Raw genomic sequence first — 25844 nt, forward strand, 5'->3', positions numbered from 1 at the left:
CTCTCTTTCTTCCAACACTGACAAAAGTCAGAGAGAACAATCCACTCTCCTTTGAAGCACTGGCCAAAATCACACATCACCCAACATTTATTAGCTATCCGGACACCATTCTACACTCCTCACCATCTTCCCCCTGAACTTACTGAGCTCGGGCCACCGCACGTTGAGCGTCACCGTGTACCAGGCTCCGGTCCCCTGCCATCATCCCTGCCTTTCTAATAACTCAGCCAACACACTGGCAGCAGGTCCGCCTCGCTCATCCCCTCAGAGACCTTCACCCTCACTTCCTGTAGCAACCCAATCAAATGCCATCCCTTGAACCCAGTCAGAGGAATTTCTCCAGCTCTAAAATGCCATTTTGTTATCATCTTTCCACCTACGAAGCCTGCCCTCTGCCTTAGGGCGACTCCAGACTCCCAGCCCCCCCGACTTCTCCACTCATGAGTTTCTTCTTGGCTTCTTTATCCTCCTCACCCCATCCCCGTCGACACACAGGCATAGCGTGGGGTAGACAATAACTTCAACTACAACTACACTCTCCTCAGGGATCCCCTTTCCCTTGCCCCTTGACCTTCTACTCACTCTCCCTTGCTGGTTCCTAACCTGGGATCTGGCCGCGGCTTCTTGCTCCCAGTCTGGCCAAACTTTCTGGTGTCCAACCTGAGTCTGATCTCAGGCAACTTGGCAATCCCTTCCCAATTCCCCAAGCTGACCTTCTCCTTTCCCTACAGCCACGATTCCAAACAAGCTCCAACCTCCCCATCCCCCTCCTCGCTTGCAATGGTCAGCAGGGAAAAGTGGGAGCATCGGACAAGAACTTCAGCTTTGAAGGAGGACAGGCTATCTCCATCATCTCTGAGTCACACTAACCTCTGCTTCAAAACGTCTATTGTTCTTTCCAGGGCTCTCGAACTTCTGCTCCGTCAGCTCTCCCTGCCCTCCCCCTGCCCGGCCTCCTTCCTCACCACCCACGAGGGCGACAAAATGTTTGCTTTTCCTGGACATGTTCACCCCAACTCTCCCTTCCCTCCCTGCCTCCGCATCTCAAAAGAGCTCGAAGGAAATCAGGCGCATCATCAAGCAGTAATGAGTTGCCAGAATTGGGTTATAAAGTGCAAGCTTTGGCCTTCTGGAGCGGACACAGACCAATGGCCGGAGCCAGGCCCGCCCAGCAAGAGTGGCCAGATGCCAGTCCCTGAGTGCGACAGTGGTGCTCCTGGGGGCCAGAGCCGGCTCCCTGGCCTGGAGCAGGGACACGTCTGAGTGGCAGAACATGTGGTCCCAGCCATGTGGAGGGGAGGAAACGAGGGAGTGGGGGCAGGGGGTGGGGCGGGGATTACCCAGAGTCGGCAGGAAGGGGACCGGGTCATCCTGTAGTAACCCCTCCACCTCTCACTGGGAATAAATACGCTACTTCTCAGGCAGCCCGTTTCATTTTCAAGAGGATTTTCCTTTTATCGAGTCTAATTCTGTTCTGCCCTCTGAGGCCACACAGAGGAAGTGTGACTGGTCACAGAACACTTCTTTTCTTGACGAGATTTCGAGTTCCTTCAATAGCTCCTTGAATGAGATGGCACCCAGGGCCCTACACCAGACTGGATTGCTCCACGCTGTGAACACGTCCGCTTTGCCAGTGTCCGCCTTAAGCTACTGTGCCGTTAACCTTACGCCGCACACGTGAGCTCTTCCGGGCTCCGTACCACCATCACCAATGTCATTCTGCTCAATAGACTGTCAAGATCTTATTTTGCTGTGTGGACTCAGGCTGAAGTAGCCTTTTCCACAAGCCACGGCACAGGGATTGAGTTCAGAGGTCAGTGAGACCTTCCTTATGAAGCCACGTCAGCTTCCACGCCGTGCTTCCGAGCCCCCCCCAGGCCTGTGGCCCCTCTTCAGGGCAAGTCGTTAATAGCACGGTAAGTTAATCGAACACATGTCCACCCCTCCGGTTTTTTCTTTCTGTTTTTCCTTCCTTTGATTCCATTCATTTTGAAGGTCTTAGCCCTGAGCTCAACAAAGCCCTGGATTGTGGCTGGTCCTGCCCTCCCGTGAGGCCCTACCGCTGAAGCTGTCCTTCCGGCAAGCCAATCTGCAGTGCTCTGGATGGCTTGTCTGGCCTTCCCCCAAGGGCCCTCAGAGCTCCCATCTCAGGCAGCTGAGCCCCTGACCCTGGAGGGTGGAGATCCTGGGCCCTCCCTTCCTGGGTGAGCTGGCCACTCTGGCTGGCACTCCAGGGACTGGAGAGGTGGCCACATCTGCGCAGGAGTAAGTGGACACCAATTAGAGGATTCCTGGCTACAAGAAGCCACTCCTGATTCTGGTTTGATTGGGAGGGGAATTTGGGACCTGGGTAGAGCTGCCCCAGCCGGGTGCCCTCCCCAATGCACCTACTCTCATTCCACAGCAGCCCTGTCCAGAATAAGGCAATCATGAGATGAGAGGGTGACTCTGTGGTCAGGGGGCAGGTCACAAACGCCGCACCCTCAGAGAGACCAGGAGAGCCACCGCGCCCCCCCCCCCCCCCTCCAGCCCAGGCCTGTCCTGGTCTTCTTACAGCAGGAGCAGGTAGGTCCTTCTCCTCCCCTTCAAGTCTTTCTCTAAGGAACCCCGTGTGTCTCAGCCAGCCCTCCATTCCACAGCAGCCACATCTCACCGTCCATTCACAACTCTCAGCAACAGCAGCCGCCAGGACCGCTCACCCACGGGACACCGCCGATCATTTTTAAGATCATTTTCCAGCTTGCTGGCACCCACCATGTTTGCCTGTAATGGACCACTCCTAGTGCGTGAGCCCGTCACCACCACCACCCTTGCCCACCCGCAAAGTCAAGTGCCATCTCCAGGCTCTAAACCCTCCAGCTGCCCAAACTCTCCTGCCTGCCCTCCACAACTTTCTGCCCTTTCCTTGCCAGCCCCTCCCCCTTCCCCTCCTCAGCTGCCACTCCCCACCCCTCCCAACCCCACTTGGAAATCATATTCAAAGCCCTCCTCCATAGACAATAGAGCTTCTCAGGAAGCAAAACCTACCCTCCTCCTCAGATACAAAAAATATTCAGCCCTGTCTATGCACCATGGGTCCTAGGGAGAAATTCCAAGCAAATTGGTCTAAGGACCAGAAAGTCCCAGAGGAAAATGGGAATTGTATACAGTGTGCCGTGGGCTGTAACTGAAAGAGGGGGGCTGAGAAACAGTGGAGCTTCTCAGTTTCATAAATGAATGTCCCATCAAGGAGCAGCTGAACCACTCTGCAAGCATCAAAGGCATGAACTATCCCCATCTTCACAGAAAATAGAGGCAAAAGACACACACACACACACACACACACACGTGTATATATGTACATAAACACACATATATACACTACACACATACACACGTGTATATATACATACACACACGTGTATATGAATACATATATACATACACATACACACACATATACACACGCATACACATGTGTGTATGTACATATACGCACGTGCGTATGAATACATATATACACACGTGTATGTGAATACATATATACACACGTGTATATACACACATGCATACACACGTATACATATACACGCGCGCACACACGTGTATATATACACATGTGTATACATATACATATACATACATATACACACACGTGTATATGTGTACATATACACACACGTGTGTATACGTACGTATACACACGTGTGTGTGTATATATGTATACACACACAAATACCACGCCCACCTATGAAACGATGGTGCTGCCGGACCTCTGTCATGTGAGCACATGCCAGGATGGGGGCTTTTCCCAATCAGAACTAACCTAAATGGCTTTATCATCCCTTTGCCCCATTCTCCATACAATCAGTCATATAGATATTGACTTTTTCAGTATTCATGCACTAAAAACTCAATTTCAATTTGCAATAATAAATATAAAAATAAGAGCATTTTCAAAGGCCAATGCACTACACAATGAACTAGCTCAAGAACTCATCTGCACCTAGGTCCCTAATGAAAAGAGGGATCTGAAGATGCTTCTGAATTATCACGTGAATGGTTCAAACTTGGAAAGGCCTGACAAAAGCCCAAAGAAAGATACTTAGAGAAGAGCCAGACTCTGTCTGAAAAAGCATAAATCTGATGGAAATGATAATAGAAACAAATGCAAACAAGTGATACTGCCTTTGAGGGGAGGGGGTGGAGAGGGATCATTTCCATTTTTTGTGTGTGACTAAGGACCAAAAGTCAATAAATAAATAAAACAATTGAAAAGGAGAAGAAATGCAGTTAAGAGTTCTTGCCTTTAGGGAGGTCTCCTCTCTTTGATATAAACCTACAAGGAACAAGAAGGTAAAATCTAGCCCAGCTCAGGATCCTCAGAGATTTAAGCCACCACACCTCCCCCACCCCCATTTGACAGATGGGAGTATTGAGGCCAAGAAAGATCAAACAACTTAGTTATAGAGCTTCTGGTTTCTAGTCACTGGCTTTCTTCATTCTAGCACATTGCCAGGGGGTTCAGTCAAGGAAGTAGGGGTAACCCCCTGAGGAAATAATTCTGCAGAAGCAAAAGTCTGTATGCCCGGGACTCTTCCTTGCACTGACGAAGAGGGAGATTTATTAAATGTTAAACAGGAAACGGGTTAAGTAAATTATGTTGATTTGAAAATGATTACAATGATTGAAAATGAGGATTTAAGGAAAATGCCCAGAAACAATGTTAAGTAGAAAAAAGTAGGGTACAGAATCAGAGGCAATGTGGTGCTCCTCGCACCTGAGTGAATCCCAGCATTGCCCGCAACGAGCTCTGTGGCCTTAGGGAAATTACTCAACCATTCTGAACCTCCAAAGGATCCTAGTGTTTTGAGTTTTGAGCCTACATAAGAGAATGAATGGAAGAATAATGTCTGTCATATGGAAATTTTCAATTTCCGGTTGTTACCATAATCATATCATATTCAGCTATGAGCTGAACAAGAGTCCGTTGGAAAAGCGGTTGGAAAGAACTGGAAACTGATAAGGCAGTAATAAAAACAAATGCAAAAGTAAGATGGGATTATAAATACACATGTTTTTTATTTTCTCTAACAATGTGATGTCATTTTCCAATAAGAAAAATGCATTTAAAAAAAAGAAAGAAAGAAAGAAAAGATAAAAGCATTTTAAATAGGGACCTCAAGGGGCGCCTGGGTGGCGCAGTCGGTTAAGCGTCCGACTTCAGCCAGGTCACGATCTCGCGGTCCGTGAGTTCGAGCCCCACGTCAGGCTCTGTGCTGACAGCTCGGAGCCTGGAGCCTGTTTCCGATTCTGTGTCTCCCTCTCTCTCTGCCCCTCCCCCGTTCATGCTCTGTCTCTCTCTGTCCCAAAAATAAATAAAACGTTGAAAAAAAAAATAAAAAAAAAAAAAAATAGGGACCTCAAAAAAAAAAATCCTATTCTTGGGACCTGGCTCCTAGTTTGCTCCTTCCTCCAGAGGGGCCCAAGGTTCCCAGCACCTGGATCCTAAGGCTGCTGTGGCATCTGTTCATGGAAAAGGTCAAGAATGGCCTGGATCCCTTGGAAGACACGGCCGGGGAAGGGGGGCGGGTAATTGAAGGGCTGATGACACGGCACATCCTAGAATCTAGAACATTCTGTCTTGCTCAGAGTAGACCCTGAGACAACTTTGTAGCGACCAGTTGAATCAGACTCTTTCATTCCCACGTGCATACGTGCGTGCACTCACTCACTCACTCACTCGAACACTCTTGGGACCGCTACGGTTTGCAAGGAACCGTGTGAGGAGCTTTCAAAGAATTAGACTGACCCACTGGATGAATTTGAAACAATCTCCATTGCGGAAGTGGGGAAAAAAAAAAAAAAAGCAAGCTTCAGAACACTGCATAGAATGCTACCATTTGTATTAAAAATAGATATATAAATATACATATTTATAAACTTGTAAATGCATAGAATTGCTCAGAAAGGGTACACAGGATCTAGGTAACAGTGATTAGTTCTGGAGGCGGGCTGGGGAACTGAAGGCTGACCTCCGATAGGAAGCTTACTTTCCATTGTATACTCACTCTTTTGTATTGTTTGGATGTCTTACCGTGTAAATGTATTAATTTTTCAAAACAACAACAAAAAATTTAAAAACGAGTTAAAGAAAGTGCGCCCAGAGCGGAATATACAGTGGTGAACAGGGCAAGCAGGGGTTCCTCTGTCTCAGGGAAGGCAGAGTGTGTCGAGAACTCGCTAAGCCACAACTGTGAAGTTTTCAAAACCAGACTGTTTACATAAGTTAAGGGAACAGTTCTTTCTACACCAATTATAGTAATTCAGCACATCATTTTACAGAGATAAAGCAGTTGGAAAATAAATACGAGTCATTTGTCAAGCCTTAGAGTGTATTAAGCTGTAGTTTCTACAAGGGTGGGGATCTTATCTGTTTAACTTGATCAGCAGAGTGTTCACTCCGGCTAATGTGCAGATAAGCGCTTGTTACAGCAAGCGTTTTCTGATGATAACAAATGATATGATAGCACACCCATTAAAAACATCTGAAAAAAAGAAAAGATCGGAAGATATTGGACCCTGAGGGAACCATGTTTTCTGGGATGGTCCCCCCCGCCCCCGCCCCGAAAAACAGTCTTCAAATGCAAGATATACCCCAATGTGAATGGAAGGTCGGGGAAACACTGCCCGGGCTGCAGAACGTCACGCACGGAAGTTTCGTGCAGGGCTCTCCTTGGGGTGACTTGGCACAGACTGACTGCAAAGAGAACCTGGCGCTCCGTGGGCTACCCGACCACAGGGGAGGTAGGAAGGCTCCTACCTGTGTGGGTGGCTGCGGACTGCCACTGAGCTGGTGGCCAGCCAAAGCAGCCGGGGCACTGAGGAGGCACAGGGATTGACACCGTGGACTTGAGGATCCCGCGGGCTTGACTCGGCACCAGCACTTACAGGCAGCCCAGCGGGTTATTTGACCTCTCGGAGCCTCGGTTTTCTTTCTGTGAGATCCTTGTGAGGACGAAATGGAAACCACCAGAAAGTATTTAGCAAGATGCGGGGCGCGCTAGCAGGGTCTGAAGTGCCATCGCCGTCACTGTTGCTACATGATGGATACGTGTCCCGGGCAAGTTATCGCTGACCATCCGCATCCAAGCCTGAACAGCAGGTGGGGTGCGCCCCACCCTCCATGCCCTAAAGGCAAGAATCCCTTACGTTCATATAGTGTTTCACAAACTTAGAAAAGGTCCCACACTCCTCATCCCACAAAAGCCTGTGAAGCGAGATGGAGGGGAGTCACCAGGACTATTTGGAAGGGGGTTGGGTTTGCTAAGAGCCGATTAGGGGCGGAACCCAGGCTGTGGCCCAGGCTTCCTGGCGAGGAGCTCGGTCTTTTCACCCCACACCGCTCCCGGGAAAGAGAGCTGGATGTGGGTCAGGACAGGTGGTCGTCGAGGCTGCGAGGTCACTACCCCCTCCCCCACTCCACCCACCGCTATTTCTGAGCGGGAAGAGAGGCAACAATCCATGTCAAACCCTTCTCAGGGCCTCCTCTGTGATCCGTCCCTGTGAATGGACCATGGGGGGCAGGGCGGGCCCCGCAGCGGAACCAGGAAAGGGATGACAGCCCACGTGGGGTGGCCTCAGCGTCTGCAGGTGGCCGGATCGGGCCCAGCTTGCCTCACTGCCTGCCTGGGAAGCAGGGACAGCAGGCTCTGAAACGGAGGTGGGCTCTTAGCGGTGCCCCGTGCCGTTCGCATTTCCACCGGGATCTGACAGAAAATGTACTTTTTTTCAATTGTGAAAAGGTCAGGCGTATTTATCTGACAACCGATAGTGCCTCCCTTGAAAGAGCACCTGTAAGAACTCAGCCAGCACCCGCCTCCCTCTGCTGCAATGGACGCCGCTGGACCAGCCCCACTCCCCGGCCATGCAGGGCTGCAGCCACGGCTTGGGTCAGAGCTCAGAGGTCACCTCCACAGGGCCCCGACTCTGCCAGCAGTGAAGACGGCCCAGCCTCCCGTCTGATCCCGAATCTCCACACCAGAGAGGTCCCTGTGGCAGCAGCAACAGCAAGGCCTCCCGAACACAAGATAACTACAGAACATCCCCCCCCCACCCCGCCCCGCCCCGCCCCACGGCCACCGGTTTGTAGGAAAGAGAGAGGCGCCCGGAACATTTCAGTGGGCCCTAATGCCAAGGCTGCTGACCCCGGGGAGGCCTTGCAGGTGACGCTTGACCAGTACAAAGACCCTCCCCTCACGCCCTTGCAAGGTTTCTAGAGGACCAAGTTCCGAGCCGCTGGTTTCCTAATCACGGCTCCAAGAATCTGGGGAGGACCTTCCTGGGACGGCAGGACACTGCTCTCCCCTAGAGATGGGACAGTGACAGAAGTGTGGGAGAGACTCTTACACGCAGCAGGGTAGGGCCAGGCTCACCTGAAGAGGAATACAAGAGCCCACCTGCATGGTAAGAAGAGTTTTTATTTGAAATATAGTCTGAGCAACATGAGTATAGCCAGGAGGAGGAGGGGCCGGCCTGCCCGGAGCGGCGGCCTCTCTAATGGCACAGGAGCGAGAGTACAAAGATCCCAGTGTCCGTGTGCCCCCAAGCCCACTTGTCAGGAAAGGCGGAACAGCAGCAGAACAGGGGCGCACGGCTCCTTCTGAAGGGGGTGTGCCTCTCGGTGCCTGCCTGCCTGGGCCGCGGCGCCTGCCCTCCCGGGGTCCAAACACCAGTGTGCTGCACGACCTTCTCCCACCCGCACAGACAGGAGGGGCCCGGGTGACAATCCTCCAGGACCGTTTTTGGGGGAAAAGAATCCGAGAAGACAGGAAGGAAGGGCAGGGTGATTGAGGGCCCTCCGCAGGCCAGCCCGGGCGGAGCTCCCCAGGAAGGACCGCGCCGGCAGCCTCAGCCCCTTCTCCGGCTCCGCTGGCAGGAAACAGAGCGGCCGTCTGCAGCCCGCGAGAGCTCCCAGGAGAGCCCTGGCTGCAGGCAGCGGGCGGGGACCTCCCGGAAGAGCACAGCGCCCAGGGGTTTCAGGCCAAGACGACGGCGCTGGGGCCGGGCCACGTACGCGGCCTGGGGTTGGAAGGACACAGACAAGAGCTGGGGTACCAAGAAGCAGCACAAAGCCATAAATAACAGAAGCAAATTCAGAGCTGTCAGCGTCCCGGGTGACCGCACACTGCCCGGGGCTGGGGGACACCCAGACCCCACAGCTCAGGGCGGGCACTGCTCCAGGGCACACCGGGGCAGAGCCTCGTATCTCCCACCGTCCCCATGGCACACGGAGGACGTCCGGGGCACCCCTCCGGCCACGCACGCTGCCACACCTCCGGTCACACCTGAGGGGACGGAGCGTGGCTGTCCTGGTCCTGAGAGGCCTGTGGTTGACTCTGAGCGTCCTGGGCTCCGTCCTCCTCAGGAGCCGGGCCTGGCGACCTCGCCTCCGTGTCGCCCAACAAAGGCTCTCCGGCACCTTCTTCCAGTCCGTTCTCCCTGGTCTCCATGGACACTTCCTCCCCGGAGCCCTCCTCTGGCTCCGCGGCCTCCGCCACCGCCTCCGCGTCCTCCTCCTCCTCCTCCTCCTCCTCCTCCTCCTGGTCTCTCACCTTGTGGACGATGTAGAGGTGGCGGCTGAGGGAGCTGGCAGAGGTGTAGCACAGGCCGCAGAGGAGACACTGGGCCGTGGAGCTGTCCGCCTGGTGCTGAGGTATGTGGCTCTGAAACTCGAGCCCCGAGTCTGTGGCAAAGCTACATTTCGCACACTGGAACAGGGACTTGTGCCTTTTGGTGGAAGAGACGGCCGCGCCATTGCTGGTGCCCGGAGCGTCCCCGGCTCCGCTGCCCGGTCTTTTTAGATGGCTCACCTGGAGGGGGAGGCAGGGTGAGTGGGGTCCCAGCCCAGCCCGGGCCCCAGAGCTGAGCCGCACACCTGAACGGCGCAGCCCCCTCACTCGCAGAATCACCCCGCGCCCCCCCACACGTCCCCCCCCAGGCCAGGCTGGCCCTGGCCCCGAACCGGGTTTAGATCTGGTTTCTTTCAGGTTTTTCTGTTGGCTGGTGCTTTGTCTAATGTAACGTATGTGTGCGGCCCCACATTCCAAAGATATGGGACGGGCATGTTCTCTGCTCTCCAGACAACACCCTGCCACCTGGCTTCTGAGGCCCCTCCAAGAGAGAGTCTCTGTGTGCACAAAGATAAAACTGTCATCTTTGGGGCACCTGGGTGGCTCAGTCAGCTAAGCATCAACTCTTGGTTTCTGCTCAGGCCATGATCTCAAGGTTCATGAGATCGAGCCCCACGTCGATCTCTCCCTCTCTGTCCCCTCCCCCCCCCCCACGTGCTCTCTCTCTGTCTCTCTCTCTCCCTCTCTTTCAAAACAAATGAACATTACAAAAAGTTTTTTAAAAAGACTGTTGTTTTCTACAAAATGATAGCACTACATGCACACTCTTCCTCCCCCTTTTTCTACTTAATGACATGCGTTGGCCATCGTCTGCATGAGGGCATACACAGAGGCTTCCTTCCTCTAACACTGGCAATGATGAAGCGTCCCCGCTGGCAGACATTCAGTTGTGTTCCGTCATTATCACTGCACACAGCCCCGCAGCGAATATCCTTGCACACACCTCCTCAGGCGTGAGGCCGAAGCTACAGGGCAGACAAACCCTAGGGACGGAATGATGGCTCCAAGGGCACGTGCATTTGGAGGGGGGTGTGCGTTTTAATCACAGGCAGATGTTGCCAGAATGTCAACTGACACCCCACCTGCTCTGTGCGGAAGGGCCTGCCGACCAACGCCCTCCCTGAGTGGCCAAGAAGGAACGCCCTGGAAGTCCAGGCGGCTCTCAAATTCCCCCCGACATGCCTGACCCTCTGAGAAGCAGCCCTCCCCACCATGGAGCAGGAAGGGCCTACAGTGGAGGGGAACCAAGCGGTTCTAGAAGTTCAGCAGAAATAATGGGAATAGGGCACGAAATGGGGGCAAGATCACGGGACGAGGGTCCAGGCTAGCAGGGGTCTGCACCCAGCCCCTCCCACAACGACTGTGTGTGTGTGTGTGTGTGTGTGTGTGTGTGTGTAAGAGAGACACTCACTGCCGTCCTCGCCTGATAGGCAGCCCTGCCCTTCCCCCTGACCCAGGACTAGTGGGGCAGAAACAGGACAGTGAGTGTGAATGCACTCCAGTGTCCACACAACATGACACACAGCTGAGGAAAGCATCCCAGTGACAGGGAAACCACGGGAACAAAAGGCTGATGGGCGGTCTCACAGATCTTTGTCCCTGTCCTTTACCTGCATGCAGTCCCCAGGTGGGTCACGCGTGACTAGAGAATGGCCTACATTGAGGGAAGCTGTGGCTGCTGGTTGCTCCCCGGAGCCCTCCTGCTGGCCCTGCAGCTCAGGGGGCTCACTGAGCAAGCACCTCCAGGGGCAGGGGCCCCCGCACTCACCTGAGGGGAATGTCCACCCGGAGGTCTGACTTTGGACGTCTGGCTCAAATCAGGGTTTCTGATACCATGCATAAGGCTGATGTGGCTCTCCAGAAGGGAGGGCCGAGGAAAGCTGGGGCTGTCCTCTGTGCAGTACCTGCAGCCGAAGAGACTGTGTAAGAGGACAGGCTCCGAGCACCCCTGGCAGGAGCTGAAGCTGCTCCTGGCTCCAGGGGACAGTCTGGAGCAGGCAGAGAGCTGGCTGGGTGGTCATCGGGCTGGCTGGGCGGTGCTGGGCTCCCAGAGAAGGTCAGCTGACGAGCCGGCCAAGGTGGCAGACAACAACAGCAGGTCTCACAATATCTGTGCTGGCCCTAAGCCAGGTCAGCAAGGAAGAGGCCAGGCTATGTCCCGAAGCACAGACACGATGCGGAAGCCTCTCGGCCAGACGGGGCACAGTGACACCGCCAGCCCTCCGTCAGAGCAGCGGGCAGTGCAGCCCAGGGTCAGGGAGGTACGAAGGGGGAGGGCTCAGGGGCCAGCAGGTTCTAGAAGCTGGTTCCCTACCAGCCCTGCCTTCTGACTTAGCCACAGCGTTTTCCCATTAGAAACCCGCTCATATCATCTTGCTTCCGACCCCTGATCTCACAGCAGAGAAAAGCCCTGGACAGACTTTTTGAATTTCAGGCCTCCCGGCTCCCACGTCCAGGGACTCACCCGCAAGTGTAGACTTTCTTCACGGTGTCGTGGTTGTTGCGGATGTGTTTGCGCAGGCTGTTGGGGGTGTGGAAGGACTGCTCACACTGCCGACACGGGTACCGCTTCAACGTCTACGGGAGATGACGGGATGCAAAGCATCAGAACCGTAAGACGGTTCTGGGTGTATCTTTCTACTCGGGTGACGCAGGCAGAAAGGGGGTGCCCCAAAGACCTCGGGATCTGTGGTACCCACCCTGCCCCAAGCACCAGGAACCCTAAGGGGTCAGCCACACAAGGGGGCTCTGAGCCCACAGACGTCCAGAGAGTCTGGCACTGCACTGTGACGACGTGACGACACTGACCCGACCGTGGCTCTTCTTCATGTGGGACACGTAGTTCTCCCGATCGGGAACCCACTCCTGACACTCCTGGCAGGTCCAGCCAGTGTTCCTCAGCCGGGGCCTGGCCTCGGTCCTGCGATGGGCCTCGGGCCTGCCCCAGCGGCCGGAGGGCAGGGAGCTGCCCCGAGCGGCCACGCTGGCGGCCGGGGGCTCGGTGGGAACTCGAGAGCCAGGCCGGCTCGAGGCTGTGTCCGACGAAGACTGGAGGCTGGACAGCTCGTCCACGTTTCGGGGAACACCGTGGGTGCTCTGGGGATGGGGAGAGCGATTACTGACTGGGCGAGGGGAAAGGTGCACAGAATCAGACCCCCTGGCCTGAGGCGCGCGTCCTCCTCCCCAGCCTCCTTCCCTAGGGCACCCCACCTTGACGTGCTGCATCAACTCCGGCTTCTGCAGGAACAGCAGTGGGCACTCAGGGCACTTGAAGACGCCCACCTGCGTCTTGCTGGCATTCTGATAAAAATGCTGCTGAATGTGTCTCTTCTTGTTGAAGACCATTTCACAGGAGCACTTATAAATGAGCCTGACGAGACAAGCCCCGGGGCGTGAGGTGGCCAGGCTCTTGTGGGCACAACCTCCACCCCCACTCTGCTCTCTCTGAAACGGGGTCCACTCCGGGGAAACACTACTCTGAGCCGATGTGGATACTCCCCTGCCTCAGGATGTCTTCAGTGACCTCCAGGCACCTCTTCTGCCAGCCCCGGCTCCCTGGTCCGTCCCGGAACCTCCCCCCCGCCCCGTAGCACCTAGGCCACTGAGCTCCACCCCACGGGCCTGCTGACCCTGGAGCTGCACTCACTGGGAGGGTCTGTGGGGCTGGGTGGGGTGCTGAGAGGCGCTGTGGTCCGCGGTGCTGCTGGCAGTCTTGAAGGCCATGGGGCAGAATGCACATTTGTGAAAAACCTGGCAGTGTCGCTCCTGGATGTGGCTTTTCAGCAAGGCCAAGGTCAGGTGGACGACCCCGCAGTGGATGCACCTGGATGACAGGAGGGGGCGGGGGTGTCAGACCCAGAAGCAGCGCTGGTAAGGGAGGGATGGAGAGCAGGGACAGAGCCATCTCCGGGACTCTCTGTGTCCCCCTCCCTTGGGCACTGTCTTCCATCCTCCACACCTATGTCCTGAGAGCCTGCCTGCTGCCATCTGGCACAGTGCGGTCACCCAGGACACCCAAGCCCAAGGCTATGCCTGGTAGAGAAGGGGGGAGAAACCCGCCCCTCCCCTCACCGGCCACAGGCTATGCTTCTGCAAACCAAACATCTGAGCCCAGCTGAGAGAAGCTGGCAGGAATGGAGAGGGAGAGGAATGGTTCCAAAATGACATGAACAGCATCCTTTGAAGTGTGACACGACGGCAGGGGTCCAAGGGGAAACTTCGGGAGGAGGCTACAGGAAGCCTGTGCCTTCCCACAGGCTGGTACCCAACGTGCAGGGACGGCCACTTAATAAAAAGTGCAGCTAGAAATGCGGCGCTCAGCACGGCAACAAGCACATTCAAACACACAGCCCTCAAAGCCCAGGACGGAACCCTCCAGAGCCTGTCCGGGGAGCTTCAGTGGCGGCGGGAACGCTCTACGCTGTACTTGCCACATGGCAAGCGGATCTAAATAAAATAAAATAAGACACAGTGGCCAGTCACGCTGGCCACACGTCAAGGGCTCCACAGCCAGATGTAGCTGGTACCATTCTGCGCTGTGGGGCTCATGACTGTCACAGTGTCTCCTGGGTGGCACAGTGGATAACTTTTTACTTCTTCTCCCAGGTTGTATTTCCTGAGCTTTGTTGGCTGAATATATCACTTTTATAATGTATGAATAGTCTTAGGCCATTTTTTCTGAAATGGAGGCATTCTGAAACTTTCAACTTCAAAACCTCTCTCTATAAACACCGCCTTTTCTTTTCTCGGGATCACGGGACCATGTGACCTCCATGGCATCCTGCATCCATTCCAGTCCCTAGACACACACCCAGGTCTCCCCTCCATGAGAAAACATCTTCTCTGCTCCTAGCCACTCCTCTCAAGGTAACTTCTTTCCTCCTTTCGTTGCAGTATTACCTGACCCCATAACCCTGACATCCCAGTAAGCACTAGAAGAGAGGCTATGGCTTTACTGAAAAAAAGGACATGGCTTCACTTAAAAATTCTTTGGCTCCCAAATATAACCCCTCAATTCAGTACGTGAGCCCATTTTCACAGTCCACATAAATCATCACAGAATCCTTTTCTGTGCGTTTAGGGGGGTGGGCGGGAGATGGCACCACCTTTGCGAGCTTAATCAGTTACGAGAAGCAACCCAAAGAACCAGAAAGCTGTTGGCAGTGATCTCTGAGGTGCACTCACTAGTAAATCTGTACATTAAATTAAGTGTTTCTAATGCAAACTACTTAATTATATTTTCTTTTCTCTCCTGCTAAACAAAATAGTGACCAACTTTTAGCACACAGAAGTACTTCCATACCATAAGGCATCATAAGGAGGAAATAAGTCCACACATTTCCAAATTCATCCAAAGTGGCCGAGTATACCTGACATGTGGAAAGAATCTTAAGTAACCATATTTGTGCAGTTTGACCAAACTTCAGCAGGAGGAATATACTCTTCAAAAATGCAAGGGAAAATCCATTCTATTTACCTTACAGACATTCTTCAAAGAAACCTCAATGAAAGTAAAAACATGAAGGTTTAAAGGGACATACATCAGCTTCAGTGAAAGACTGAATCAAGCAGAGTTTACAAATTGATGAAAAAGCACTCAGAAGACAAATCTGACCCCACAACACAGCTCTTCACCAATTTTTTAAGAGAACATAGATAATTATGGAATCATATGTTGCGAAATATGTAAAATTTTAGAAAAAATAGTAAAATACTTAATTGTCCTAATAATCACAAATAAGAAAATGACATATCATTAAGAACAATCTAGGGGCGCCTGGGTGGCGCAGTCGGTTAAGCGTCCGACTTCAGCCAGGTCACGATCTCGCGGTCCGTGAGTTCGAGCCCCACGTCGGGCTCTGGGCTGATGGCTCAGAGCCTGGAGCCTGTTTCCGATTCTGTGTCTCCCTCTCTCTCTGCCCCTCCCCCGTTCATGCTCTGTCTCTCTCTGTCCCAAAAATAAATAAAAAAAAAAAAAAAAACGTTGAAAAAAAGAACAATCTAAATTTGCTCCTTTATGACATCATTGGTCACTCTCCAAATTTTCAACAAAGAGCAGAATAATTTATATAATTCTAAAATATGTATATAACGTATATACCCCTTTTACATAAAATACATACACATAAAACACATACAAAATGTACAGGACTTTGACAATGTCTTCAAGAAAAAGCAAAAATAATACAAAACAAAGTAATATTGTAAAACCCAATGAAATGGAACATAGGTACATTTTCAGAATTTACTAAAAAATATAATACCCACACGATGGGAGAAAATATTTGCAAATCATGTATCTGACAAGGGACTTTTACCCAGAGTATACAAAGAACTCTTATAACTCAACAGTAAGACAATTAATAATCCAATTTAAAAATGTGAAAAACGACATTTCTCCAAAGAAGATACACAAATACCAAACAGAAAAGATGCTCAACACCACGAGCCATTAGGAAAATGCAAATCAAAACCATAACGAGACACCACTTTACACCCGCACGGATGGCTATCAGAAGTCAGACCAGGGGCGCCTGGGTGGCGCAGTCGGTTAAGCGTCCGACTTCAGCCAGGTCACGATCTCGCGGTCCGTGAGTTCGAGCCCCGCGTCGGGCTCTGTGCTGACGGCTCAGAGCCTGGAGCCTGTTTCCGATTCTGTGTCTCCCTCTCTCTCTGCCCCTCCCCTGTTCATGCTCTGTCTCTCTCTGTCCCAAAAATAAATAAACGTTGAAAAAAAAAAAAATTTAAAAAAAGAAGTCAGACCATAACAAATGCTGGTGAGGATGCAGAGAACCAAAAATCTCCTACCCTGCTGGCAGGAAGATAAAAATGGTGCAACCATTTTTTAAAACAGTCTGGCAGCTCCTCAAAAAGTTAAACGTAGAGTTAGCAGTTGACCCAGGTATTCTAGTCCTAGGTATATACCCAAAAGAACTGAAAACATATGTCCGCACAATAACTTACAAGTGAATGTTCACCAGCGGCATTATTCGTAACAGCCAAAAGGTGGAAACCCAAGTACCCATCAACTGGTAAACGGATGAACAAACTGTGGTGTATATACATATACAATGGAACACCATTCAGCCACAAAAAAAGAATGAAATGCTGATATATTACAATATGCATGAATCTTGGCTAAGACTACATATTATATGATTCCATTTCTATGAAATGTCCCAAAGAAGCAAATATAGGAGGCAGAAAATAAATTAGTGTTAGGGGTGGGGGAATGGAAGGGTTATGAATATAGAGTTTCTTTTTGGATGATAAAAATGTTCTAAAATCTGTGGTGGTGACTATACAGCTCTGTAAATATACTAAAAACCATTGAGTTGCACCCTTTAAAATGGGTGAATTGTATGGTGTGTGAATTATGTCTAAATAAAGCTAATACAAAAAATATATGTGAATAGTTGAAGATCTTAAGTGCCACGAATACTATGTTAGCACACACATCTTCTGAGTTCAACCACGGATCACCGAAGATTTTACTGTCAAAACCGTCAGTAAGCCATCTGGCTGAATCGCATTACATTTGTGTCTGATGTTCCTTACAAGAAGGCTTGATAAACTGAATTGCTTTTGAGACACTATGTTTCCTTTTAGTCTTACAGAAGGAAGTAAAACAAAACGTTGAATTAAGAGACAAAAAAAAAAAAAAAAAAAAAAAAAAAAAAAAGGCCATGAATCCATATGCTATTAGAAATGCCTTGGATTTAAGATTCAAGGACGAAAACCCAAGCATTGCTTGCATTTTTATTGGGATGGATTTGATCTTGGAGCAAGCAGCACACGCTTAAGTCAAAGCTGGAAAGGTGTTTTCAAATGTTACACCACACTGTAAAAACACACATTCAGGTGTTTAGTTTAACAATGTGGCCCGGGGGGCGCCTGCCTGGCTGGCTCATTGTGTGGAGCACACAACTCTTGATCTCGGGGTCGCGAGGTGGAGCCCCACGTTGGGAGCAGAGATCACTTATAAGAACAAAAATGGGCTGGGCGCTGCCGAGCACTGCTCCTCTGCAGCATGGGGGTGAGGGCTGTGTGACCCCCTGCTCTGTCCTGCTCCTCCGGCACGGCAGCTTCTCCGCTTCCCTAACGTGCACAAGAAACTAGTCCGCATTTCAACATGCTTCCACCAAGACAGAAGCCTGAGAGTCGCCACTCGCCCCTCCCCACTCTCAGCCCGGTCTACCAGCTCCCATCAAGCTCTAACGCTTTACTCCCTAAAGCCTTCCCAGACCCATCTTCTCTCTGTCCCCACAGCCAGAGTCCTCGGTGCTTCACCTGGACTATCACACTCGCCCCTCAGCCAGCCTCCGGGCTCTCCCCTCTCGAGCACACGTCAGCTCCCCAGAGTGATCTTCCTGAAGCACAGGCCTGCAGGGACCACCGCCCTGTTACAAATCTATCTGTAGCCCCTCACTGTCCCCTGGAGAAAGTCTAAACGTCTGCCAAGGAATACAAGGTCTTGCCTGGGCCTGGCCCTTCCAATGCCCTAGTCTCTTTTCTCTCCCCCTCCCCCGCCCAGTTCATCTCCACCCCCCCTCTACAGAAATGCCCTCTACAGGACACATGGTCCCTGTAACCTTCTCTGTGCTGGATAACACACGGAGACACTCTCCCCTTTTCTTTGGCCTGAAAACCTCCTAATATCTCCACTCTGAGGCTGTCCTGACCGCTCCTCTCCTGGGGCACTTCCCGTTCTGAGTTATAGTCACCTGGGCAGCTTTGTGACCCATCAGACAGAAGCCCCTGGGTCCTGAGTGTCTGGCATGCTAGTAAAGGCAATAATAAGTACTCAGAAAGAAAGTTACTAAATTAACGAAATCAATATTTTTTTTTACTACCAAAGAGAAGAAAACCTTGCTAAATTGGTGCCGAATTAACTTTCAGATGTGAAAGTTATTAAGTAAACACATCAGAAGATGTAGAAACTCTCAAATGCAATAAATCAGTAAAGGGGGCCCGACTGAGCTGATGTAGAAGTTACAGACCGATGAGTCTGGGAGGGAGTGTTCTTCCCCATTTTGATCTTTTTCCTGAAAATGACTTCTTGCCTACATTTATTTGACACATGGCGGGGAGATTCAGTTTAAAATAGAGTTTTCTTGGTTTTACTTTGAGACTGATCACTTTTTCCATCGTCAGGTTTTCCTGGTTTCTAACAAACTGACAAAAACTAGTCAACATAAAGACACCAGAGCTCTTTGGGTTTGGTGTCTTGCAGTTCCATTTGGTAATGGAAACTGAGAACATCTGAAGTACGACAATTAGGAAATGTATTATCATGATGGTACTGTAAATTTAATATGCCAAACACAGAAGCTTTATCAGCAAATCAACTTTATATACTTTTAAAAAGCAAACGAGGGGCGCCTGGGTGGCTCGGTCAGTTGGGCGTCCAACTTCCGCTCAGGTCATGATCTCGCGGTTCATGAGTTCGAGCCCCGTGTCGGGCTCTGTGCTGACAGTTCGGAGCCTGGAGCCTGCTTCGGGTTCTGGGTGTCCCTCTCTCTCTGCCCCTCCCCTGCTCACTCACTCTCTCTCTCCCTCGAAAAATAAATAAACATTAAAAAATAAATAAAAGTCAAACTAATCTCGCCAAAACTTCTCCTTTAAAGCTACATTTTAATGTTTAATTTTAGCTCTTTATTCTTGTCCCCCTTTCTCTTCTTGTTCTCTACCACATGAAAATGCCTGTCTCTATTCCAATCAACATCACTGTCTGATGAGGTGGGATCCCAGGCCCCTGAAGACCGAAGGTCATGCTGGAGCACGCTCTGGCCCAGGAGCAGGACCAGCGCGGGGCAGCACCCACCTGTAGCCCACCTTGCGGGCGTAGTGCAAGCAGTTCTCCTTCACGTGGGTCTGGAAGTAGGCCGAGCGACAGAGGGCCCCGCACTCCGGGCAGCAGTAGGGGGACTTGTGGGCGTGGATCCGCTGGTGGGCACAGAAGCTGCACTGGTTGGGCAGCAGCATCTGACACACCTGGCAAGTCTAAGAGAAAACACCAAGAAAGCCGTTCACGCAGGTGCCGCGGGCTCACGGCTCTCCAGGCACCGCGGTCTGGCTCCCCTGCAGCGTGGGTCAGAACAGCCCCCTCCTCCTGCCGGGCTCTCCTCCCACCCTCCTAGGACACTCGGGGCCCCTGGGCCTCGTGACAGGTGTCGACCTGTCGCCCAAGCAAGCTTCGCCTCTCACCTTATTCGTCAGAGACAGGACTGACGCTACATTCCCACAGACCAGTCCCGCTTCTAGGACTGCGAGTGTTTCTTCCCTCAGGCTGAGCAGAAGACCAGCTTTTCCCCTCCAGAGGCCAAAGGCGCTTCCCGAAGCCTCAGACCCCACTACGCTCCCAGTACCGCCAGGGCCTCCGCCCTCGCTCAGCAGAGGCAGTTCCTGCGTGACACCACTAGCCCATTCAGGGACTTCCAGAGCAGGCAGACCTGATTGGCTCTCGGAAGCCCCCGGGCCAGGCGGCCGAGTGGCCTTGCCAGCGCCCACTCCCTCGGCCGGGTTTGCCCGCTCAGGGGTGTCCTGAGCCACAGCCGACCACACACACCTGCAGGAAAGGGCAGGATGGGCAACGGCTCCTTCGCTCCCAGACTCGGGAGAGAACCTGGGGGGAGAAAAGTCCTGCGGCCGCCCCCTGACGCCCTCGTGGGCACAGCCCCTCTAGTGGGCACAGCCCGGGGGAAGCCGCAGACTGAGCTGGCGCCCGAGGCAGGGGCCCTTCTGGGTCGGAAGGAAAGCGCAGCACTCGCTCCTCGCTGCGGCGGCCACTGACCTGGGCCCAGAGCTGTTCAGAGGGCCAGGTCGTTGGGGAAGACGGGAAAAGCAAAATCCAGAACGTGGAGCCTCGACAGGACATACCACCCAGTTTTTTCAACAAATAGATTTCAAGGGAAAAACAGAGAGAGAAAGGGAAGTTACAGATTAAAAGAAGTTTAAGAGAAATTTTCAAATTGCAATGTAGAGCACTTATTTGGATCCTTATTCAAGCAAGCCAACTGTAAAAGAAATGAGACAATCGGAGATACTTGAACACTAACTCGGTGATAATATTGGGAAGTTTGACATTTAATATTAAAGTCTGATAATAAGAAGAAATTATCATTATGATTAATTTTGAGATGTGATGATATCATGTCTATGGTTTGGGGGGAGGAACCTCATATTTTATAGATACATACTGAACTATTATAGATATGGTGATGCTGTTTAAAAATAATCCGGGGGGGGGGGGTGGTTAGAAAATACATAAAACAAGATGGACCAGGAGTTGATAATTGTTAATACAGGGTTCGTTATGCCATTCTGTCCACTTTTATATGTGTTTGGGACATTCCATAATAAAAAGGCTTTAAAAAAATTTTTTAAGTATTACTTTAGATGTAGAACAGTAAATAAGTAAGCTGCACCCTTCTGTGTAAGAGACGGAGGAAGATGACCTCACACACACACACACACACACACACAGGCACGCACATGCACACGCACAGACATACTGATACGTATTTGTAAAACAGAGCCATGGAGGGATAAACCAAAAGTGAACAGAAATGGTTACATATGGGGCAGGAGGGAACAGAGTGAAAGGGACAGAGACAGAAGCAAGACTTCAGGGTGGACTCTGTCATACAGTTTTTAAGTTTGGAATCACAAAAATGTTTTACATAGTTTTAAAATAATAAAAAATTAAACTAAGTAAACAAAATCATTCCCTAAAAATTGAAAATCAGAAACTAAATAATCTAACAATGTATCAAGCTGGTAACATAACCACATAGAAAAAAATAACTGTTCCCAGTGTGACCTTTAAAACACAGCATTGGGGCGCTTGGGTGGCTCAGTGGGGTAAGCATCCAACTTCAGCTCAGGCCATGATCTCACAGTTCGTGAGTTTGAGCCCCGCGTCAGGCTCTGCACTGATAGCTCGGAGCCTGGAGCCCGCTTCAGATTCTGTGTCTCCCGCTCTCTCTGCCCCTCCCCCCCCCCCAAAAACAAATGTCAAAAAAATTTTAAACACAGCATATTGACTTATACATCTTAATGTGATCTAAGAGCAAAAAGAACTGGAAACACATCTTCAATTTTATTCAGTTGTTCTAACATTAGAAATAATATTGGTATTGATATTTTGAAATTTATGTGTATGTGTGTGTAGTAGGAAAATCTGAGGAACCAAGATTTTCCGTATAAAATCAGTTATGTAAAAACTCTAATTTGGGGCACCTGGCCAGCTCAGTCGGTAGAGCACACGACTCAATCTCGGGGTCATGACTTCAAGTCCCACATGGAGTGTAGAGACTACTTAAAGAAATAAAACTTTAAAAATACATACATACTAACAACCGTACAATAAAAAAAACATACACTTCTTAGCTCAGGCCACAGCAAAAGCCTAGTAGCAGATGTACCCAGCGAGCACCTCTGGCGTCCAGAAGGGGACTCCTAAGCACCATTCCTCACTTCAAGAACCCTGGTTCCTCAGAAGGATGGCCGACTCCTAGTTTAGCACAAGAAACGCGCCCAGTACATCTTTTGGGGGCTGAAAGTAAGGAAGCTTCTCAGGCTTTACGAGTTCACGTCCAGAGGGTGCAGGAACCAGCCTGACAGGGCCCCACAACCAAAGACGTGGAAAAGTGACTGACCCCAACATACCAAACATGTGAAAACCACTGCTTCCATGACAACGGCAGGGGAGGCCACCTCACACCCACTAGGATGTCTCCCGTCAAAGGCAAACAGACGCACAAACAAAACAGAAAAAGGTGTTGGTGAGGATGTGGAGAAACTGGAACCCTCGTGCTCTGTTGGCGGGAACGTGAAATGATGCAGCCGCCATGGAAAATGGCATTGGGGGGGGAGGGGGGAGGGATCCGTAAAAATTCTGAAAGAGAGTTTGCCCCTGGTCTAGCCATTCTACTTCCTTTTTTTTATTTTTATTTTTAATGTTTATTTATTTTTGAGAGACAGAGAGAGACAGAGAATGAGTGAGGGAGGGGTAGAGAGAGAGGGAGACAAAGAATCTCAAGCAGGCTCCAGACTGCAGCTGTCAGCATAGAGCCTGATGTGGGGCTTGAACTCATGAGCTGTGAGATCACGACCTGAGCCGAGGTCGGACGTCCAACTGAGTCACCCAGGTGCCCCCTAGCCATTCTACTTCTGTGTACACACCCAAAAGAACTGAAAGCAAGATCCCCGAAAGATGTGTGTGCCCATGTTCACGGCCGCGTTCTTGACGATAGCCAAGAGGTGGAAGCGGCCCAAGCGGCCGTCAGGGGATGAACGGAGAGACGGAGGTGGTCTAAACACACAGTGGAGGGCCAGGCAGCCTCAAAAAGGAAGGAAACGCGGTCACGTGCTACAATACAGCCGAGCCTTGAGGACACCATGCTAAGCGCAGTAAGTCAGTTGGGTAACTGAAAAAAACCAGTCCTGTGTGATTCCATTTGTACGAGGGACAGAGTAGTCGAATTCATAGAAACAGAAAATAGAAGGGTGGTTGCGAGGGGCAGGTGGGAGGGGGGAAGGTGGAGTTGTTTCATGGGTATAGAGTTTCAGTTTTGCAAGATGAAAAGAGTTCTGGAAATTGATTGCACAACAGTGTGAATGTACTTAACGCTACTGAACTGCACACTTAGAAAAGGGTGAAGATGGTAAACTTTAGGCTATGTGTGTTTTACCACAATTTTTTAAAATAACAGAAAATCGTGGGGCGCCTGGGTGGCTCAGTAGGCTGAGCATCTGACTTCAGCTCAAGTCATCATCTCACGGTTTGTGAGTTCGAGCCCCGCGTCGGGTTCTGTGCTGACAGCTCAGAGCCGGGAGCCTGCTTCACGTTCTGTGTCTCCCCCACCTCTCTCCCTCTCTCTCTCTGCCCCTCCCCCACTCACACTCTGTCTCTCCCCCTCTCTCTCAAAAATCAACAAACATTAAAAAAATAAAAAACAGAAAATCTTAACACACTACTTGAGATTGTTTGGGCATCAACTCACTACTACAAATACTGTTAACTAAGGGAAACAAATTAAGTATATATCCCATTTTCCAACATAAACTATATTTCAAGGTAACCAAATAGCCCTCATCAAAGAGGAAAAGATACTTTATACAGAACTCCAGCTAACAACTGAGAAAGAAATAATAAAATTACAAAACACCCTTACGCAACTCCTAATAAAATGACTGACTCAAGGAGCAGTTATTAATGGATACTAAAATAATTACACAAAGTATAGGGAACGTTACAATGAAGGGATCAGAACATCACCACCTGGACTCACTGGTCATACTGAGCATCGTCAAAAAAGAGACAGGCAAGGACTCTGTGCCTCCCTGAAGTCAAGAAATACTTGGGGCGCCTGGGTGGCGCAGTCGGTTAAGCGTCCGACTTCGGCCAGGTCACGATCTCGCGGTCCGGGAGTTCGAGCCCCGCGTCAGGCTCTGGGCTGATGGCTCAGAGCCTGGAGCCTGTTTCCGATTCTGTGTCTCCCTCTCTCTCTGCCCCTCCCCTGTTCATGCTCTGTCTCTCTCTGTCCCAAAAATAAATAAACGTTGGAAAAAAAAAATACAAAAGGCGCGGTAGTCCCCCTCCTCAAAACTGCCAATTTCTAGTCTACCCCATAAGATATAGCACATTGAAGAACAAATTAATTGTATGAGGAAGCACCGGTCAAAGCCAGAATTGTCCTGGAAAATTCCCAGGGCCCAGGGACCTGTTTCTTCAGGAAATCAGGGACATGAAAAGTAAGTGGGGGAGGGGGTCTGGTGGGGTGGAGTGGGAAACGGTGCTGTTCTAGAGTGAGAAATGTAAAAGACATAAACGAATGTTAACACGTGGGTCCACGTTTGGATCCCCATTCAAAACGAGCCCAACTATAAAAAGATAGTTTTCGATACAAAAGGAAAATTCGCATATGGACTTGTATTAGACAACATGAGAGAATTGTCATTCATTTTGTTAGAGGTGACAATGATACTATAGCTGCATAAAAGCTTAAGACCAAGAAAAAATAGTCTCTCTGTGCTGACATCCTGCCCAACAAGGCCACGTGGAACACCAGAAGCCCTCTGGCCCCTGCAGAGGCCGGCACACCCAGGGAGAGCTCGCAAGGCCCTCCTGCTGCTCCTGCCCCAGAGTGAAGCCCGTCTCCCCCCTCCCCGCATGTGGCCGGAAGCCTGGCTACTGTCTCGGGAGACTCGAGGCCCCCAGCCAACAAGGCTAGGTTTGGATCCCAGACCTCAAACCTTACCCTTTGCATAAGACTCGGAGACCACACTTAACGGCGGGACTCCTCGTGAGGGATTTGAGCTGGGCTGAGAGAAGCCCGACAGCCTTCCTGGGTACCCTCTCCCTTCTTGTCCGGGGGACCTCTGGTCTAGCTCCCACCAGAGGAGAGCGACACACAGAAGAAGCAGGATGGGAAGGGTGTCAGCCGGGGATCCTATACCCTGACATCTTCCTGCACGGATTTTAGAAGGCGGGTGAAGAACAGTGTGGAAAAACACCAAGCATCAGAACTCTGCGGAAAATGGTTCTGATCACACGACCTAGAAGAAGAGGTCCTGGCCCGAGTCAGCCATGTGGGGACAGCCAGAAGACCAAAGCCCCCGGGGAAAGGGGCCGGGGTCGCCACACTCCATCGGACTCACCAGAAGCAGAATGCAAACTGAGGGGAAAAGGCTCAGAGGAGAGACAACAGCCACCCCACAGCACCTCGCTGGCCCCGCCCCGGGGGCTGCAGAAGGTCGACAGGCCACCAAACTCCACCACTCCTCTCCTCCGGCCACTGAGCTGAGCGCACTTTGCACTTTCCCCGCACCTTTGTTCCCAGTACTCGGAACACTCCGGCCCCTCCCCCTCCTCCAGACTCTTCTCCAGGGTCCAACTCAATCATCCTGTCATTCCCCACGGCCCCCGCCCTCTGCCTGGCGCCTCCTCGCATCAGTCCCTCTCAGACACTCTGTGCAACCTCGTCTACAAGCCTGTCAGCCCCAACCTCCGTCTGCCTCCGCCTCACATTGTAGCAGGGGTGAGCCCTGCCCCCGCTGAGCCGAGGGAAGCCCTGCAGGAGGGGTGTGACTCCCTCCCCACCCCCCACAGCACCCCTGTGCTCCGCGGGGGACGGGGCGCACAGTGCGCACAGGGAACACCTGTGGAGA

At 51.3% G+C, this 25844-nt stretch overlaps 1 protein-coding gene across 2 annotated transcripts in view; it reads right to left on the reverse strand.

Moving 5' to 3' along the window:
- Positions 1 to 5854: 5854 nt before the first annotated feature.
- The window catches only part of ZNF592 (zinc finger protein 592), a 53211-nt gene continuing 33221 nt past the window's right edge, over positions 5855 to 25844 (reverse strand). For both annotated transcript variants that reach the window (XM_030317308.1, XM_030317309.2), the window contains exons 4-10: positions 19495 to 19673; positions 13318 to 13494; positions 12882 to 13041; positions 12480 to 12767; positions 12136 to 12248; positions 11440 to 11575; positions 5855 to 9851 (exon numbers count right to left, since the gene is read on the reverse strand). In XM_030317308.1, coding sequence (XP_030173168.1) covers positions 9321 to 9851; positions 11440 to 11575; positions 12136 to 12248; positions 12480 to 12767; positions 12882 to 13041; positions 13318 to 13494; positions 19495 to 19673 — 1584 coding nt within the window. In that variant the 3' untranslated portion in view covers positions 5855 to 9320. The remainder of the gene's footprint in view (positions 9852 to 11439; positions 11576 to 12135; positions 12249 to 12479; positions 12768 to 12881; positions 13042 to 13317; positions 13495 to 19494; positions 19674 to 25844) is intronic.

The sequence above is a fragment of the Lynx canadensis genome, chromosome B3, assembly GCF_007474595.2.
Source record: "Lynx canadensis isolate LIC74 chromosome B3, mLynCan4.pri.v2, whole genome shotgun sequence".
NCBI classification, from domain to species: domain Eukaryota; kingdom Metazoa; phylum Chordata; class Mammalia; order Carnivora; family Felidae; genus Lynx; species Lynx canadensis.